The sequence below is a fragment of the Amaranthus tricolor genome, chromosome 16 (assembly GCF_026212465.1).
Source record: "Amaranthus tricolor cultivar Red isolate AtriRed21 chromosome 16, ASM2621246v1, whole genome shotgun sequence".
In the NCBI taxonomy this organism is placed as follows: Eukaryota; Viridiplantae; Streptophyta; class Magnoliopsida; order Caryophyllales; family Amaranthaceae; genus Amaranthus; species Amaranthus tricolor.
Genome location: NC_080062.1, coordinates 5,134,560 through 5,155,304, shown reverse-complemented (window position 1 = coordinate 5,155,304; position 20,745 = coordinate 5,134,560). Strand labels below are relative to the sequence as shown.

The 20,745-nt window shown below is 33.4% G+C and overlaps 2 protein-coding genes across 2 annotated transcripts; both read right to left on the bottom strand.

Moving 5' to 3' along the window:
• Positions 1–566: 566 nt before the first annotated feature.
• LOC130803090 (peptide-N4-(N-acetyl-beta-glucosaminyl)asparagine amidase A-like) lies at positions 567–2,622 on the bottom strand. The gene has a single exon (XM_057667258.1). It carries the CDS (start codon positions 2,550–2,552, stop codon positions 735–737), a length of 1,818 nt encoding a protein of 605 aa, XP_057523241.1. The 5' UTR covers positions 2,553–2,622; the 3' UTR covers positions 567–734.
• A 2,088-nt stretch (positions 2,623–4,710) lies between these two features.
• On the bottom strand, positions 4,711–20,524 carry LOC130803088 (leucine carboxyl methyltransferase 1 homolog). The gene is made up of 13 exons (XM_057667256.1): positions 20,301–20,524; positions 17,406–17,494; positions 17,192–17,316; positions 15,305–15,352; positions 14,957–15,038; positions 13,826–13,928; positions 12,823–12,943; positions 12,690–12,737; positions 12,004–12,087; positions 11,609–11,673; positions 7,613–7,664; positions 5,737–5,775; positions 4,711–5,333 (listed from the first exon to the last, which is right to left on the bottom strand). The coding sequence occupies exons 1-13, from the start codon at positions 20,378–20,380 to the stop codon at positions 5,271–5,273; spliced, it is 999 nt and encodes a 332-aa protein (XP_057523239.1). The 5' UTR covers positions 20,381–20,524; the 3' UTR covers positions 4,711–5,270.
• Between the last annotated feature and the right edge of the window lie 221 nt (positions 20,525–20,745).

The window sequence follows — 20,745 nt, the reverse complement described above, 5'->3', positions numbered from 1 at the left end:
GCTTTTTATACGAGCCACATTGGTCAATTAGATTTGAGATTTTAAACTATTCATTTTAAGTTGAGCTCAATTGTGATACAGCTTTCTAGATTAAACTTTAGAATTATAGTAGTTATAATAGTTTATGATAAAATGATTTGTCGCATTATGTACACTTTTTGTTTACGTAAACCTACAAATGTCTATTATTAAAGCTCAATCAAAAATATTTTAGTTTTTATAAGGTAAGGTAATGTAAATTCAACACCTCTAAATTTCGCCTAAATCAAAGATTATGTAGTAGCCACTTAATAATATCGTAGTAATAAAATATTGTAAATTTAAAATTTAAATTCTTTCTATAAGAAGAATGATGAGATGACCTAGTGATCGGAATGTTTTACTTCTGACCCTGAAGCTTCAATAATCACCACTTACAACAAATATTAGTTTCTTCGAGATTCTCGAGCTTTACCCAAATACGAGACATGTGTTCATCAGAAAAAGTGAGGAGTTCAGCAGTATATAGAGCAAAGTATTGTCACAACATAAAAACAAATGGTGACAACTAACAAATAAAACACTTATTGTTTCATCCCTCAACTCCACAAAATTTAAATTATTACATAACAAAAACAATTTCGAATAAAGTTCTACATGCTAACAAATCATTGATTAGCTTTCCACCATTTTACAAAAGAACCTTTGATATGTTCCATTCATAAGCAAAATCACACCTCACAAGTACAGTTGGTTTACAAAGCACTCAACATCTTCTCATGGTTATTGTTAAACCGAGACGAGCAAACAGAGCTTGAATCGACAAGTAGCTTTCCACCATTTGCTTCTGCAGTCCTCGAAAAGCAGCCAGACGGACCCTTATACTTCAGTTTCTGACGAGTTTGAGCCGTACCAGAAACAACCGAGTTATCTTTTACAATCATCGAACCACTCGACTCTTGAACATTCTCAAGCGACGTCTCCGAGTTCCCACCATACGATTTCTCCTTCAACTCGAGCTTTATGTTTGTACTCATCACACTTATATCATTTTCCAATCCAGGAACTGTCAAAATCTCGACATTAAGTGGATACTCGCCTTCGAAAGTTCTTAACGACACCAATAACCCTGCATCGGATACCACCCTAACTTCGGTTTTCACCTTCACTTCTTGCTCGACAGTCTTCTGTGATCCATTTTGTTCAAATTTAATCGAGTTCTTATATTTCAATTCTCGATCAACATTCGTAGTGAAATTGCCTAAACTAGAACTAACCCATCCCGAAGAATGACACATTCTCTCCATCTCAATCTCAAATGATCCATCTAATTGCTTAAACTTGTACTTTCGCTCGATTTCAAATTCAGGCGCCTTGCTAACACCAATACCCGCCTCGACTTTGATCGATTCCTTATCCAAATAAAGATGCAAATTTGCATCAACCAACCAAAAATCGATGGCATCCGTAACCCCAAACTCGAAACTATGACTTTCACCATCCAAAAGAAGACTTAAAAATGGAGTCAATTCATAATCATAAGAAGGCAAATCAAATGCCCCAATTCCAACAATGGGATCCCATGAAAATGGATTAATCGCTCTGGTAGAGATGATCGGAAATGGAACCTCATAACCCACTAATTGTCCATCAATTTTTACATAAACTTTCCTAGATGCACCATTTCTTCTAGTTATGTTCAAATGGTTCATTTCAATGTATTCATTTGGTGGATTTGTATACCAAATCTCATCATTTCCATGAAATGAAACATATAATTCAAGCACAATTCTCTTAGTATTGATTGGAATCTGAATTCTTTTCAAACCCACTTCAGATTCCTCCTCAATCCGAAACCAATACCCATTATTCCCTTCATTGGCAATCGGAATCACCAAATCAGCTGGTTCATCATAAACCCCATCACCAACACCCAATTTCTGAAACCCTAACCCTAATTTCCGATTCCCAAAATTTTGACCATCCCCATTTTTATAAAACAAAATACTCAAACTAACATTAATAATCCCATTGAATTCAGCATCAACAACATTCTCAAGCATCATCGAAAGAGAAATATCAGACTGTTGAAGAAGAGAAGAATACCTGGTAATATCCTTACTAAAACTCCAGAAACTGCCATTTAATCCCGATTCAGGGGTATTCGTACGAAGAATTTCAACCCCAGATAGCCAAACTCCGGCAATTCGACTGGATTGTTTCCCAGAAACCTCGCCGGAAAACTGAAGAACAGCATGATTCCATGGAGGAGAACAATTCAACAGGGGAGAGTAAATGAGGGTCAAAGGAGGTTGTGAAAAAGTATTGGCAAATGAATGGTTGAAGAGATGAAGAATACATTGTGGAGATGGAATTGGGAGACTTGTTGTTGGAATTGGTGGAGTTATTTCAATGGCTTCCTTTGGAGAAAGAGGGGGTAGTGGTGGAGGTGGTGGTAATGGTGGTGATGATGGGGGTTTAAGGAGATGATGATTAGGTTGAGAAAAAGCGGGAGAAATTGAAGTTAAGATGATGATCAAGAGGAAGGAAGAGTAATTAAGAAGTTTGTTCATATTTTTCTTTTGTTTGATTTGAATCAAAAAGGGCTTTTTTTGGTTGTGGGACCAAAAGAGGGTGTTATAAAGAGGTGTATAATGAGGAATGTAGATTAGGGTTGACAATTCTTTGGATTGGTAATTAGATTTGGATTTAGATTTAGTCATTTAGATTTAAATAATGATAAATTCATCATTTTTAAGATCGTAATTGTTTTAGTATATTAAATCAGCTTAATAGATATTATCTCATTATAAAACTATTTTATTTGAGAATTTGTTATTTTTTTCCTTGTCTTAATTAATTTTTTTGAAAAATATTTTAATATTAATATTTTAATATTAGATTTGGATTTAGATTTAGTCATTTAGATTTAAATAATGATAAATTCATCATTTTTAAGATAGTAATCGTTCTAGTATATTAAATCAGCTTAATAGATATTATCTCATTATAAAACTATTTTATTTGAGAATTTGTTATTTTTTTCCTTGTCTTAATTAATTTTTTTGAAAAATATTTTAATATTAATATTTTAATATTAGATTTGGATTTAGATTTAGTCATTTAGATTTAAATAATGATAAATTCATCATTTTTAAGATCGTAATCGTTTTAGTATATTAAATCAGCTTAATAGATATTATCTCATTGTAAAACTATTTTATTTGAGAATTTGTTTTTTTTTTCCTTGTCTTAATTAATTTTTTTGAAAAATATTTTAATATATTTTTCATGACTAAATATTAGAAAGTTGAATTATTATATTGAATAAAACTAAATGAATAGGGAGAATTTTTTTAAAAAAAATGAATATTGAGAAAATGATAAATAAGAAATGATTCCTGGGTTTTACATTAATCATTATGAAGTACTTTATAGAGTTGCATTAATATGAAATAAAGCTTTTGAGAATTGATCTTTTAGAGGTAAGAAATTAACTTTGAGTGTGTGATTTTAATGATAATTTCTAAAGGGTAGCCCATTACTTTCTCTTGAATTACTCAAAATTTAGTTCGATAATTGTTCAAATATTTATCAATAAATAAATAAAATAATGATTTTAAAAATGACTTTGTAATTACTAGAAGGCAAAACCAAACTTTGGCAAATTAGTATTGGATGAGGTAAATGAAGCCACTATTTGAATTCGTTTGACAACAAGTCAACAACTTTTGCTAGAATTCTAATTTGTAGTTTTTAGGAAATTAGGAATATATATATATATATTTTTTTTCATTTACTAGTCTACCTACTTCTTTAATATCTACCACTTTTTCATAAATATTATATACCTTCTTTTCTTAATTTTCTGCCAATGGGGCAAAATTAATGAGTAGTATTTTCAAAGAAGATGGTATCTGCGTTTGTATACTATAGATGTTGTAATACGTGTCAAAATCATGTGGATGAGTGATGAATTAATGACCTTTTAAAAAAACTTGAATGTTGACTAGTATTATTAAATACTTCTATTAACGAGAAAATGTCAGTATAATAAAATGGATGTTGCATGTTATTTCTAGTGTGTGTATTTCGTGTAGTTGTCACTTGTCAAATGCGAAAGATAAACTTTAGCTGTTACTCTCTCCGTTCCACCGTATTCGTCTCAATGGCAATTCTTGAAAAAAAATAAATAAATTAGTATTTTACGAAAAGTAAGAGAAATGCATAAATAACATAAAAATATAAGTTTAATATATAAAAAAAAATCAAAAAAGTTTAAATTATAACTAATAATAAAAATGCGACAAATTTAAAGAGACATACTAATAAAAAAAAGTGATACAAATTTAGAGTAATTATTTATGCATGTTGATTCTTTCAAGTCTCAAGAATAAACAGATATAATTTGTTGGCTTACTAGTAATTGCCGGCATTCCTTGGTCTCTTTCTCTTAAGGCTACCCAAACGTGAGAGTTTACCCTTTTGAATCTAGTATTATGATGATTATAATTGTACAGAAATATTGAGTTGATTACTATAACTTATTAGGACATGTTGATTGTTATTAGGTTTACCCATATGTGCCTACTAGGCAATAAAACTAGGAGTACTTAATCTATGCAAAACGAGAGTACTTCTATAGTTCTATTGCTAGTTTTGCTACATTACCGATTCAGGCAAAAGGGGCAAACTCACAAAAATAAGCAGAGCGAATCAATAAGACAAAAGGGGCAAATTGATATCCGTTTTCATAAAAAATTCGAAATCGTGTCCAATCAATTTTAATAAAGGCAACAACGAAGACAAAACAAGGGTACCAAAATCAACCAAACCAAAACAATTGGCATTCTCGTCATCCAAATGATCCACAACCAAAAAACTTTTTGAAATTTTTAAAATAAATATATAAAAGATTAATGCAATTAGGACAACCAACAAAAACAAAAAGTCTCCACAAAAGTCTCTTACTCTCTGCCACGTTCCTTTGCCAAACAGCTAACAAAATAATAGAAAGTGTATCATGCTTTTGGAGACTAGTGCAGTGAGCAACAAACTTTTTTTAAAAAAAATCTTATTCTTGGAATTTTTATTCACGAAATCGGTGTTCTATACTTTGGGAGCCAATCTGCTCGTCCCTTTGAGATCGCAAGACTTGACTTAAATACGTGAGTTTTTTGGAGGAGAATTGCAAACTCAGAGGGGTAGAGACTACAATTAACATCGACACGCACATTCCAAGAACTTCAGTTGCCAATCTTACAGTATATGATTGGCATTTTTTTCTTTGATCATGATCCATCCATGTTGGCCTTTTGCTCGTCCTTGTAAAAGCCAAAATTCTGAAATAACCCCTGAAGGGTAATTTTGAGTGGGCAAACTAGTCAGATTTTTAGATAGCACAGAATAGAGTAACAGTCAATTCTCGAAGTGTAGTATTTTTGCAGGTATTTTAGAAAAAAAATGCAGGTGTATCGGAAATTTTTTGGAGAAAGAAATAATCTGACGAGAATGGGTGATGCTATCGACTATCCTCATGTACATTCATTTTTCAGGTTCTACAACTATGAGAAAACGATCTTTGAAAGCCGACAATTTTCATGGTTTTGTTTAAATACGCTATGTAATGGCATAATCCATTAATATTAATTTGTTAATAACAGAAATCCAAATTAGTACTAGGGAATCGGAGTGGATGTAACATATTCAACTGATAACAGATAATATAATCAGGAGATAGGTGATGCAAACACATACCAAAGCATCATTGATAGCAAGAGCGACACAATAGTGTTCCTGCAGTGCACGAAAAATAATGTTATTGGAAATTTCTATACATAAGGACTCGGCAACAGAAAAAATAGCAAATTCAGGGATTTGCTTGATACAGACTGCTGAATATATATTCAGACTTCAATATTCTACTGTGAATTCATAACCAAGTAGATGATGGAGATGGTTTTCATTTTATCAAAATAATAGCATAATACGCGGAACAGCCTTTCATTTTCTACAAACAAACTAATACCTTCACTTTGACCTTAACCATCACATACTTTTCAAGATCAACAGGACAAACATAAATGGGGTATATTTAAGCGTAATTAACAGGCCAAACTCTTCAATCCATTTCAGAGATATCGGGATGAGATGGTGCTAATTGCTAAATAAGGTAGAAATAATATGACATATGACTATACGAGGAGGAATAGGGGAAGGGAAACTAATACCCCATTATAGGGGCTAATAGTTACCACATTTCACTAGGGTAAGTGGGTAACCCTTATTTGTAAGACCATAATCCTTCCCTCCTTTCTCAGCACATCAACACCACCCATAGTGTCAAATTGCGATTTTGGTCACAATTGATATGAAGGTCATGGACTCATGATAATGTGGTAATGGTAGTGATGTAGTCTCGCACTGATAAACGTCAACTGAAACAATGAGATATTCTTTAAACATGCCTGAAACATGTTTTTACAGCTTTACGATGTGGATATGTAATGCTTCGATATTTTTGAAATCTTTTACAACTCAGTCGATACGACACGACCTTGATTTTGCATTATGCCATCAACCCATTTCCTTAGCTACCACTACCCACTTATATTTCCCTTACAGCAGCTACTAACCTTCATCTTCTTTCAATCCACTTTTATCATCCCTTAAATACATCACCCCCCAATCCAAGCATGTCCCAACAATAGGATCGCTCCAATTTTTTTTTCCACTCTGTTTAATAATTGAGTATATAAGACAACATCACAAGATAGATATTACATAAGCTTCTAGTGTAATCAAAATTCACGCCACTGAAATTCCATCCAGTTTGAGAAGAACCCAAGCCAAGGAGGCTACCAATTAAAAGGGTTCAATACTAGTCCATCTCAATAAATTGCATTACATCAAGACCTATAAGAAATTCAATCATATCATACCCCAACACCATTTCTCCTACCCTAACACAAAGACATCATGACTCCTCTCTGAACCCCAACACAGTACCCCTCACAAAAATAATGCTGTCTCACCATCTAGATCAGTTTGCAACTCCAAAGATCACCACACATTTGTTCCTAGAACTACCCATTACAGCACCCTTCACCGCCATGAAAACAGTCAACATCATGAGTCATGCCAATGTGTCATTATCACTACCACAAGCTGCACAAAGTAGTGGCTATTAGAAGCCAAGGCATGACCATGAAAAAAGTGAGGGTGGATGAGAAGTGGTCGTTGATGAGCTACATATATTCACAGGATCATAATAGTGAAAGCCAAAGCTGAGGCAGTAGTCATTGGCTTGTTTGTTACTTCTATTTGAAAAGTTAATGACTTGTACTCCTTAACAAGTTGTGAGCTATGGTAAAACTCAGGTAAAACTCAGTGAGTACTACGTTATGCAAGCCCTACCGCTGGCATGAGTTTGTTTAATATTGGCACCTGGTGGGAGTTGGTGTAAGTGAAACAGCCAGTAATACTGTAATAGTATTTCCAATGCTAGGACAAAGGGATGGCATGACAAAGGAGGTATTCAATAAGGGAGATTGGTTCCACGGTTGTACCTAGAGTCTATGTTTAATACTTTAATCCAGACCTGTCATAATTTAATGCTCAAACAAGAACTTGCCTGCATCATGTGCCACTCCTCAAACTCATCAAACAGCTCCAGCCGCTCAATCCTGATTACATTTTAGTGAAAGAACTTTTAGAGGATATACCAGAGAAGAGCGACAAGGAAATCAAAGAAAAAAATTTCTAATGAAAAAGGCATAATGAGCAGCACATGGATAATCTGATGGGTTTTAAGAGAAGTTCATTTAGTAAATAAGATGTATTTACATTTCATAAAAAATGTCCATTATTTTGATAGGGCACAAGCTCCATAGTTCTTTGGTTTCGGATTATAATGGACCAAATAAAATGACTCATTACACCACGTGCACTTCTTATTTATGTTAAGTTGCACATAACATCTGCTACGAAACAACCTCTTTGTTAGTTTTATCATTAACATGGGTGAGGTTGCATACACATGATCCTCCCAAACACCCTACCCAAGGTGGGAGCCACTTAATGGCATTGGGGTAATGGAATTTTATTGTTGTTTTTACATATCATAATGAAGGAACAATAATGAGATGCATAACACATGAAACACACAATGTAAAAAATTGCATAATAAAAGAACACATGTATGCACACACTAACAACCAAGAGGTTCTAGAATATAAGAATGTTGCATTAACGAAAAACAGTAAGTTTGATCATGACTCTATAGCAGGGCCTCTAATCAAACACATATCAAGGGAGAATTATATAATACCAAGGCCTCAAATCAGACACCTACCAATAGGGAGAGTCATAGATCAAGGCTTCTAAACAAACACCTATCTATGGGGAGAATTATATAGTGTCAGCCACTACAATTACAAATATAAAATGTTGTATCATTCTAAAATGAAAGTTAAACTTGTTTTTCTGATTAGAAATATTATGTACAAAGTAAATAATAATAGCAAATGACATCAAAGATAGTGTTATATTTGCAAGAAATAAAAGATTGCATAAAAGTCAGTTGTAATACTGTTATGCTTAATTATAATATTTTTCATTAATTTTATAACACTGATTACAAAAACAACCCAATAAAGAATTTTCCACTGGTGAGTTGAGGTTGAAAACTCAAAAATTAACACCCTTACCCATACAATTGCAAAGAAAAAATTTTGTTAGATACATCGAACTTAGAACCTAAATTCAAAAGGATAAACTATGCACTATAATTTGCACAACAATAATTTCCTTTAATCCGAATAGCATCACTAACAAAACCTAGAACTAAGAAAACCAACTCTAGCAATCATCCACAAATATTATCCGCCTTTATTCATTCATGAATATTGTCATATGGTCCTATAAATTTCAATTCTTCACCTCTTTTTTCACTCTTGTGCTACCCATGTCATTTTCGGTCTTTCCTCTATTAAGCTCCTCAAATTTCATTTTTTATCTCATTTAAACATGACATAACTACGTTAGCATTTTTTATCACATTTTGTCTTCAATATTTGTGACGCCAAGAACCTATCATCTTATGTCTTCATTTTAAAAATATCTTTAAGATATGTAATATGTCGAATCATTCATCCTAACAGATGCTTCTCGTCTATTTTATCTTTCTACGATGATCTTTTCTGAAAGAAACATTCTAATTTATGACTCATAGTAGCGTGAACTTTACATAATATTCTGAATTTCTAATAGGAGCTCTCCATTTACTTGTAACACTCACTTGAAAAAGAGATCTTTCATATATAATCTAATTGAACAAGTCTTAGAATAGATCCTTGATTAAGACTAGTCGTGATTGGAAAATCTTTAGGTGCTCCTCCATAAATTCTTACGTTGGTTTGTCCTTCTCCATAACCTTGAAATATGTTGATATACTTATGTGGCATTCTATCTTTAACCATAACTAGCAAAATGTTCCCCTTTGTACTTTATCATAAGCCTTCTCCGGATCGAAATCATGTGAAAATTCTTTTACTTGAACTAATAGTTTCCATTTGTTATCCTATAAGATGAATACCATTGATTGGTTGCAAAAAATACAAAAGATGAATAACTTCCAACGTAGATGACTATATTATTATTTCACAATAACTAGTATTAAATTCTCTTCCAATTACCTAATAATCTTTATTGCGAACAAAAACACACGTTTAAGAGTAAGGTAAGAGAATTGTTAAATGTAGTTGTAGATTATTAGTTTAGATATGGGTTTAGAACACAGGACAGAGCAATCAATGTCTTTTAATGTAACGGAAGAGAACTAAGTGTTAATCTCATAATCACCATACCAACCAAATCATCAAGCTCTGCAACTGCACACATGAGAAAATCTTCACAAAATTAACTTTGCATCTATCATTAGAAATTACCAATAAGCCAAGGAAGATAAGAAATGGTTAAGATCATTTCCCATCCTAAAATACAGAAGAAACATATGCTTTCCTCCTCCTCTATCTTCCACCCAACGGTAATCTAAACCCATAATAACTTCCCAATACGAAACATAAACGACACTATCCATCGTTTTTATTTAATAGCTACACTTCACTAAAAAAGCTCTCACATAAAAGAGTGAAGTGTAGCTATTAAAAACAAAGCTACTATAACACAACATTGAGCTTTCAATAACTTGCATTAACCCTCATGAGTCATGAATGCTCTAAGCATATCGACAACTTTCGTCCCATCATTTGCTGCTCTTAAATCAAGATAAAAAAAGCCTTAATCCCATCTAGTTGGGGTTGACAGCAAAAAGCCATGAACTATAAATCTATCTCACTTATTCATCCACAAAAATCTTGTTCCTTATTTTGATCCATTTATCACAACCAAAGCCATTTGCTTCATATCATTTTTAAACATTGCATCCAAGTCATGTTTAGCCTCCCTCAAGCGCCTTTGAGATCCCAATATTCCTAATTCTCCACCTTCCTTATATGGAAGCTGCCTAAATAGAATAGCTTACTCGTTCTCTCAACCATAAAAACCTGAAAGCCATCTTTGACACTGGAAGAAAGCAAAACAATGAACCAATGATTAGGAACCCAAGACATGATCACAATATGTCATGATAAAAAGAGGATCCAGGCACAAGACATGCCAATAAAACTCGGCACATGCCAATCTTTCCTAGAAAAAGATGCTTAATAAAAACCACAAGGGTGTACTAAGTGAAATAGTGGATAGGATTGCAAATGAACTAGTTCCAACCCAAACAAATTTTATTTGCGTTCAAAATGTTTTTACCACTAGTGTGTGTTTACCCTTCTAACTCTAAGTGCATTTGGGAAGACCTACCTCCAATCAAGATTTTTAATAATTTGCAACACTGCAATATTTCACTTCATTTTTTTATGTTATACCTCAAAGAACTTCCTTTCTTTATCCCCTTACTCAATAAATAACACATTTACAAACATGTAAAGAGACATAAAGAAATGGTCAGTGCAGATTCAAAAGCATTCATTTTTCTTCTATCTAACATGGGCTTCGGAGCTTCAAGAACTTTTTTTAACATATTAGATTATCATCAGTAGAAGGCTAAAAATCTTTCTAAATGTGGCAAAAATACAAGTTTATTTTACATAAACCTATATCAAACCTACACAGATTCAACATGCAACTCCAGAGAACCTCCTATAACAATGAATATAAAGGGGCAAACTAGGGTAAATTTTGAAATTTAAATCATGTAATGCAAGGAAAGAAATTGTTCCATCTTCATTGTATCAAAATTTCTGAAATTTCATAAACTATAATTCATAAAGTGGTAAACAGTTCTTTGCATCATAGTAATATCAAACAATCTACTCCACCCATTGTACCTTCTGATCTGTGAAGTCAGTAAAAAAAAACCACGTCCCCAGTTGTGTGTACATGCCAAGATGCATGCACGTAAAACAGAAGAATGAGTACTAAGTTACCAACAGTATATTACAAACATATCAAGCATAATTTATATATGAATACCGAATAATATCTTCTGAACCACCCAGCTTAACAATAACCACCACCAGAAAAATTCAGAAACTTTAGCTAACAAAACATCTACCTGCGTCTTTCTTGAGAATCAATAAATTCACTGTAAACTCTGAGCATGTTCCAAGCAACAGCTCTCTGAAACCTCGCACAATTTTTTGCATGTACAAAATAGAGTTCAAAATGAGATGAAAGGAATATAATACACCAAAAACCTTAAAAGCAGAGTGCTAACATATATGGATCATGTAATTCATATATGATCAACCAGAAATTGAGAGTAAAAACAATAATGGCTTCACATAGTCCATTAACAACCAAAATTTTGAAATAAAGAGGAAAGAAAGCAACTTATAGATAACTTATAGATAAAAACCAAAACTCATGAGTCAAGATAACTGCCCCAAATTAAGGAGTAAAAACGCCAAATAGTTAAGTACTTATAGATAAAATACAATATTACAGTACCTGCCATCCCTGATCAAGGAAAAGCCTTTCTTTAGCCTCCAGAGTTGGAGTAGCATGAATACCTAAGAGCCCACAGCCACGGAACTAAGTAGAAAAAAGGAGATAGAGTATTAATATGTAGAAGAGATAAGCTAGGGTATAAACAAGAGTCTAAAGGATTTCCAACTTATCCAAAAATCAATCCCAAATTAGATAACATGCAGATAAACAGACATAAAATGAAAGATGAATTATACTATAGACCTTGTAATAAAACAAATAAACACACAAGAAAGTTTTTCATTTTCCACAAAAATTACAGTGAAAAAATACACAAAAATCACACAAGAATAAGTGTTTTTGCTTCAATATGTACCCTCTGCTTAAATTCTTAATTAAACAAGTTATCCATACACCAGGCCTCGGGCCGTTATAGAGACATTATAATTCCAAATAGATGTAACAGTAAATTATAATTATATCGGAAGCTTCAGAATTTTAAACTTTGTAAAATTTGCAAAATAATGACAAAAAATTCCTAATATAGATTTTAGCCAGTCGTGAATGAATAATATTATATGATTTACAATTTTGACCAACTAGCTATAGAGAACACACATGGGGAAGTTTATTATTGCAATCCCATCTGTAGAATAGAAAGACTCCAAGTGATTTAGTAATATAAACAAGAAAAGTAAAACACGCACCTCCAAGTTACGAACCATTTGCTCCCCAAAAGCATCATCTGGATGAATCTGTAAAGAGAAATGCATAACTAAGTGTGCAGTACAAGGGGCAAGTTCCTGAAAACAAAGATGTGCACCATAAAGGATTTACAACCTGCTCATATAAGAAAAAGACAGCTGTAGAAAATGTTCTCGCAGCCCAACCAACTATAGAACGGCTTGACTCTGGATCCAAGTATATCAAAACGCACTCTGCAATAACAAATGTTGGCAGGCTGATGATGTCATCAGAATAAAGCATTAATAAACCTGTCACATCCTTGCATCAAACAGTTAATATAAGCAGTGAAATCGATACTAACTATGGTTTTAATGGTTACTAGTTGCATACTTGCATTTGTTTAGTAGCCACTATTCATAAGGCAATATTTTTTTTTTTTTTTTTTTGCCTGAGTTACTAGTTTGTATTACTAAATGTAGTTTGCATACTAAATGTAGTGCTAATGTAGTTTGAGTTACTAAATAAAGTTTTTAATCAATATTTTTTTCTTCTAGTCGCATACTTGCATTTGTTAATGGTCTATTTTGCCTGAGTTAGTTGTGCTAAAAGAAAAATTGTCTTATATAATGCTTCTTATGTGTAAAAAAACAGACAAGTGAATCTTGTTTGAATTGTCTCAATGCACATTTTCATATACCAACCTTTTATAATTTTTAATTATGCACAACCAAAGATATTAATCATGTACACTTTCGGTCTATGTGAAGTTGCACATAACGTTTGCTATCAAAGGTCAATCGGAAACAACTTATTTGTCAATTGTATCATTAACAAGGGTAAAGTTGCGTACATCTGATCCATAGTACAAAAATGAAGATCCAAAAAGGGATTCCATGGGAAGTTAGACTTAGAAGTCGGAAAGGCAGGCAAAAATAGACAAGTTGTTTGCAACATGGAATGAGAACTAATCAATAGGAAAACATATAACATAAACACATATTTCTTTGTTTTTATATTCTTTTTTTCTTTACTTTTTTTTGTTTGTTTTCTTGCAAACCATTACTGTGATTCCAGTGTTCCTGATTTGGGGTACGTCGAATGGGAACCCAGTACAGGAATACAATTAGCTAACTTGAAACAGAAATTACATGCATACCTGGGATCAAGGTTTGCTAAAGTTATCATATTATTTAACTCTGGAATGTCCCTCAAATCAACAGGGAGCAATTTGTAATGATCTCCAAGCACCACCCCATTTTCTGCACAGACCATAAAGTTTCATGTTAACTGCAAGTCAAGTGAAGCAGTCAGGCCATGATACAGTAAGCCAATAACAGAAAAATCAAACTAGCAATAGCAACACTAATTTATTGATGCCATTCTACAATCAGTAGATTGAACATTAATACATCAAGGCAGTTTATCTTCACAATGACACTGATTTTAACAATAAATCAGACCTATTACCTTACTGCAGAAACAAAGCAAACACTTGGAAAAAAATGCTCGATAGACATTCATCCTTCCCAACATAGAAAGCGCATGAGGGAAAAACCTATAGCTACATTACGATTGGTAAATGGAAAAGAAACGTTGAATGCACAGAGTGTGTATTTAAAAAATTATAGTCTAAAATAGACAAAAGGACATAGTGTAAAGTGTTTTTGACCGAAAACCGTCCCCAAAAGTTGTTAGAGAAGTTAGACCTTCAGGTTCCGAAAATGTAGTTTCATTAGCACTAGTGTTGATTACAAATTTTCTTTTAGCACAACTAACTCAGGCAAAATAGACCAAATGCTGTTTCTTGTTTTTTTAGTAAATTCCAGTGTGTAGTTTCAGTTTGCTTCGACATATTCCTCCCATTCCAAAATAGGGTCACATTTCTCTAGGGTACAAAGACCAAGTGTATAAGATGAGGCAATTATAGATAAGGCTCATAAAAATATAATTTTTCAATAAGGTTTGTGTGTTACATATGTATCTAAAGTGGGCTCCAGAAATGGGATGATTAATACTTTGTTCTTTGTCAATGGAACATGCCTAAAAATGGAATATGGGGCACTTGATTTAGGATGAAAATAGTAACCCACCTTTACTCAAACTACATAAAATTATCTCAAAATCATGTGGGAGTTTTAGGGAAAAGCCATTTAATTACAAGCAATAAAAGCAAAAATCTCATCCAAAAATAAATACTCATTATGACTAAGAGAAGCATTCCGAATCAAACGATTTAAGTATTAAGGCATCTTGACATAATCAAAACTAACAGTTATAGAAGTTTTACCTCGTGAAATAGAAGCAGTTGCACCAATTTTTTCCCTCAACTCATTGTGTACATCGATTAATGCAGCCTTCTTACTAGTCACCTACAGCCAAAATACAATATGATTTCACATTGACTCCAAAATTAGGTAAAGAGAAAATAAAATTTTAACAAAGGATACTTCAACAGTTCATTGTACATGAGTCCTAAAGATGTGACATGGTCCATCAACTAAGTTGTTCCCACCAATTTAAAAACTCCATAAATTCCAGTGACCTTCATAATCTTACTGATCTGCAGAAATAGCATGCACATACCAACTGCCAACAATTACATGCAAAAGCAAAGCACTAAATTATTTAACTGTACCTCCTTAAAATCCAGCTCCACATACAAATATGGTGCTTTTCCCTCACCCTGTCAAAGAAAACCATCACAATTCTATTAATAAACATTGCCTACATGAAACCAAATTCATAAGCAATTTAGCATAACACATAATAAGGAAACATCTTCGAAAATATTATTCATAAGGTGTAAATAAGTTTTTTCCATTCTAAATAGGTCCAAAGGTTTACAGTTTTTAGTTTGGATTAAAATGGACCATAGTAAAATGACTCAGGTCCCTTTTACTCATAGGACCAAAGATTTATAGTTTTTTGGTTTCTGATTATAACGAACAATATAAAAAATAGCTCATTAAATCATGTGATCTACTTGTTCATGTGAATCGGTTCCACCTTGGCAATAAAAAAAAAATTTTGTTATCACTAACAAGCGTAAGGTTGCGTACATTTGACCCTCCCAAACCTCGCCTAGGTGGAAGCCACTCAAATGGCATTAGGGTATGGATTGTAGTTGTTGTAAATCATACACACTTATTTATGTTAAGTTGATGATGATTACTATCAAAGGACAATCATAAACAACCTCTTAATTATTACAAGGATAAGGTTGTGTACATCAAACCCCCAAACTCCTAAGTGGAAGCCACTTAATAATAACAACACAGGTATGGAATGTTCCTGCACAAGGTGTAGATAAGTAATAATCCCACTATAAATTATGCTTACATTGTACCAACTAACAACTAAAAGCAACGCATCAAATGTTCAAAGTTAATGTCACAAAAGAGTCGTATGTTGAGTTTGGAAGGTAGAGACATATGTGAGACCTTTGAATCATGAGGGGTTTTCATCCGTAAACAATAAATTCAGATTGTTAGAAATCAATTAATACATGAAATGGAAGTCTTTAGGACTTTAACAAGTAAACAAGAAAAAACAAGAAAAACAAAGCACAATCTAAGGAGGCAATAAAAACACACACAATGAGATTAATGAGCTATCTTAGATACCTGAACCTCCCCCTCAAATACATTAATAATTCAACCCTCACACACCTTTAGAACAATCTCTCAAGCACAAAGTTTCCAACTTTAATAAAAACTCTCTAATACAAAGAAGAAACTCTAATGGCACTCAACCCCTAGTTGTTATCTATGTATAAGCCTCCCCCTGACATTCCAATGATTTAGGCCCTTATGTAGGCCTTCTAAATCAGTGGAACAAACCTTAGGAAAAATTAACTATTTGCCCCAAGTATCGACCAAAACAAAAAGACGGATTTGGCCTTGCGACAGGGTGCTTGGATGAGCACTATATGGCTCAAACGAGCACCACATCAGTGAAACTTCTTGATCACTTGTGCCTCGTTCAAGGCACCTTACTTCAACATCCTTGCCTCGTTTAAGGCATGAACCAAGGCTCTCTTTGAGCACCTTCTAGCCTTGTTCAAGGCATCTCCATTTCCTCTCCCTTGATCACTTCATGGAATGATCCAAACCTCAACCACTCATGTCCCATTGCACACCCAACTTCATTCTCTAGTGTGCAAGCCATGGAGTGGGCAATGAGATGATCAAAGTCATCCCTCACACTAGGAGAATTGGCAGTTGCTCCAACAATACAGAAATGGTAACTTTAAATAGCATATGCATTTACATTTATATTGTCAATTCTTTCGAATTTCCAGCAATGAGTCAATGGCCAATTAGATTTACAAGAAACAAAACCAACAAGTTCATATGGGAACAGTAAAAAATTTTAACTTTAGAAAGGGCCATCTTTCTCAAAGAACATATCTGCGACAATTAAATATGTGCAACCCAAAATGTTTGAACTTCTGATAAGAGAAACTATAAAGAGGAAATTTTTCTAATTAGTGTTCATGTAATATTGTCATAACAAGGTTAACCTGCAACTGAAAATATGTTGTATCAAAGCCTGCTCCAAGTGACAATACTTGCTTCTTAGTATGATCATCAGAATGGAGAAACTGAGAAAGAAGCTTTCGAAGAGCAGCAAAACGAGCAAAATAACCTTTAAGAAAGGAAACACATATCAAATAGATAAGTTCGGAAAACACACTATTAAATATAAAATACAAAAGCTTATGACAGCTGGCCTACCACGATTAATTATTGGAGATCTCCTTACAGGCTTTCTCACGAAAAAATGGATGTAATCATCTTTCATATATCCTTTTTTCACACAGGACCTATAATAATCAGCAGAGATTGGAGGAATCAGGTTTTTATAAAGGCATGTTAACAATCCATAATTTAAAAAGTCCAATTTCATAGATCATTTCTGGATGCAAACACAAACAGCAAAAAAATTAATTAAAAAAAAAATGGCAACAATTTTCAAGCAAGAATGTGGATTAGAAAGTATGTTTTACCATAGATGAAATTTATAAAGACTGATGCCACCTTTAGGAAAATTAAGATCATGTTGCTGAAGGACTTTCAAAAAAAAAAAAAAAAACAATACAGTATTTGTATGTGAATTTTCTAGAAAAATTTCAATTACTTCATCTTAGCCTTATCTAACAACCGAGAGCATATCATAGTACTTAAGCCTCGCAGGTAATCAATCCAATAAGACACTACAACTAATCTGGTCTTTTATTCCACCCTCCCCCTTCATTGATAGGCAATCTATCCAATCCAAAAACTGACCATTTCAAAGCAACTAATCTCATAATACTCTTTTAATTATTCACGTGATAACAGTAAATCATTGTCCTATCCTTCTTTATTCTAGTAATTCAAACCACGGTGCCACTATCAAAAAAAAAATATTTTTCTCACCCGTAAGGGAGTATCAAACATAGAATTAGGAACCCCCATCTTCCAATGACGATAAATCATGTCTCAAAAATAAGGTGAAGATCATAAAAAGGGCTTCCACATGTGTGGCTTTGGGTAATTATCTTCAATCAGTAATTAGATAAGGAAAAGGCTGAGTTAAGAACCATTATGACCTATTGTTTGCTTTGCGTCAAATCGTAACAATCTCGAATTTTCCAACGAATTGAAAGCCTATATGCTACTGTTAATTAGCTTCACATTGAAGAACTCCCCATAGCTTCTCTTTTCACTCTTCTCTTTTTCTTCTCCTTACAATTTGCACTAAAATGACATCTACAACCATCAATGACAAACTAAAAAATTTGACAAGCATTAGTGAATGTATGTGGGTCGTCACACTCACTCACAAGTCACAACCAATATTGATCTCAAAAATGCACATTATGCAATTTGCACTCCCCCAAATATGTTATATAATCAAACCCTATATGTGAAGTTCCACAATGATTTAGTTAGTCCATAATTTTGAAAATTTAAAAGAAGAACTTCGCAATTAGAGGCTTAGAGTTTGATTAAATAGCATATCCGCCTATTTGGGGGGAGTAGACATTGTGTAATGCATTTTAGTGTTCAAACCAACGACATGATCACTCCAAGGCTCCAACGTGGTCTTCCTATTTTTGATTTTCCCACCCAAACAATCCCCTACTCTTCAATAGGAAATTTCAGTCATCATATCAACGCTCACAATTGTCTTCTTTTATTTCATTTTCCAAATCCCTCCTACTAACCAAAATATCAACCCCTTAAAAGTGTATTCGTTATGAAAAAAGTTTCAACGGACTTTTCCTCATTTTCCAATGTACAATTTGAACAAAACCTTTCTAAACTACAAAAATTTATATAAAACATATCATGGGCTACAACGATGAGCATAAGCTTTTGATTAAGTTGGTTCTTTGACATGGCATCATAAACTAATATGACACAATGGTCACAGGTTTGAATCACGCTCATTATTTCAAGTGGAATATTTAGGACCATTTATGAGAAGAGCATGTGTTGCCAAAGGCTCTTGTGTAAGGGATCGTAATAAAGTATAAAACATATAATGAGGCTACAACCCCCAGCTTACTATTTAATTGAGTTGGAACCTTGTCATTTTCCCATGTACCAAACATATCCCAAATCAAAAATAGAAAAAGTGTAGTTTTGTAAACATATGAAGAAAAACCTAGTTGGGTATTTTCGATTCCATCATGCACAAAAAAACCTAGAATTATAAGGAATACAAACGGTAATTGAAAAATATTGTTAGTGTTTTGGTGACTCGAACTAAGTCTTAGGCATTACGAAGATGAATCAAAGATAGGTGTGTTCAAAGGTCAAACTTCGAGTCGGCATTTGTGGGGGAAGGACTCAAGACGAGTCGGCTGCTGGATTGAAGGCATTTTTCCTGAGCCCAACTCTGAGTCGGCTTTACTGGCAATAGGAAAACAGCTCACTCGGCTTTATGTGCTAACCTTGAGATGTTTGTTCCAGAATGTAACGTGGAATCGGCTTTACTGGCAATACGGGAAAAGCCGACTCGGCTTTATGTGCTAATCTTGAGATGTTTGTTCCAGAATGTAACGCCGAGTCGGCGTATTCTGTTGAGGAAGAAAACCTGACTCGGCTTATTGTGCGCATAAATGTTTATTGATTGCTTGTGTGCTGGTTTTCGTTTTAATGTAACCTAATTTCTTTTCAAGAGAGGCTTACTATATAAACCCTCTCTAATTAGGGTTAGAGTTCATAGAAACATAAGAGACAAAAGTGAGCTGCCACTAGAGTTTTTTAAGATTCATCTTTGAAATCTTCCTGTTTAATAGTGAATTAAAAGTTTTCGGTCCCATTGAATGTGGCATTAATAGTGAACCACGTTAATTCTTAGTGTGTTATCTTTATGTTCTTGATTTGTTCTTTGCTACTTTTAATGTTTTGGTAATTGTTTCTGCTGTCCGCACAACAAATACTCCCACAAATTTTACATGGTGAACGAGATGCGTAAACAATTGTTTCAGTAATCAAATAGCTCAAATTAAAACATGAAGAAGTGCTTAATCAATAATTCGTTTTCAACATCTTGTTTTCTGAAGAATATTGGAGAGTAATACAAACAAAAAACATAAAGGCGAATCATAGAGAAAAAGATAGGCGGAAATAACTTACAATTTGCTCGCAGAAGCGTCATCGTTGGTAGCTTGAACAGCTACCGTATTACTGGATGCATCTGGTGCGTTTTTCGCCATTTATGTGATCTTCAAACTTCGAATTGAAATATGCGGAAGATTGCGAACTAATAGCAATAATCTCTAAAACTCTTTTCCGACGATTTTCTCAATTTGTGGCCTTCGGGTGTTGCTAACGTATGTATCTTACTTTTGAATTTTGACAAATTTTGGTTTATATCTTGTTAGTTTGTCAAATAGATGAAAAGAAATTATTTGATAAATAATTTTGGAAAATATCATGTGGTAATAAGAAATTTTGGCTTTTTTACATGGTAAATAAATATTTTTTTTAATCTATGTAGTGATATTGATCTTTTAATTTTTTTACGTGATAGACAAAAGAAAAGTATTTTTTGTTAACTTTACGCAACTTTTACCCAATA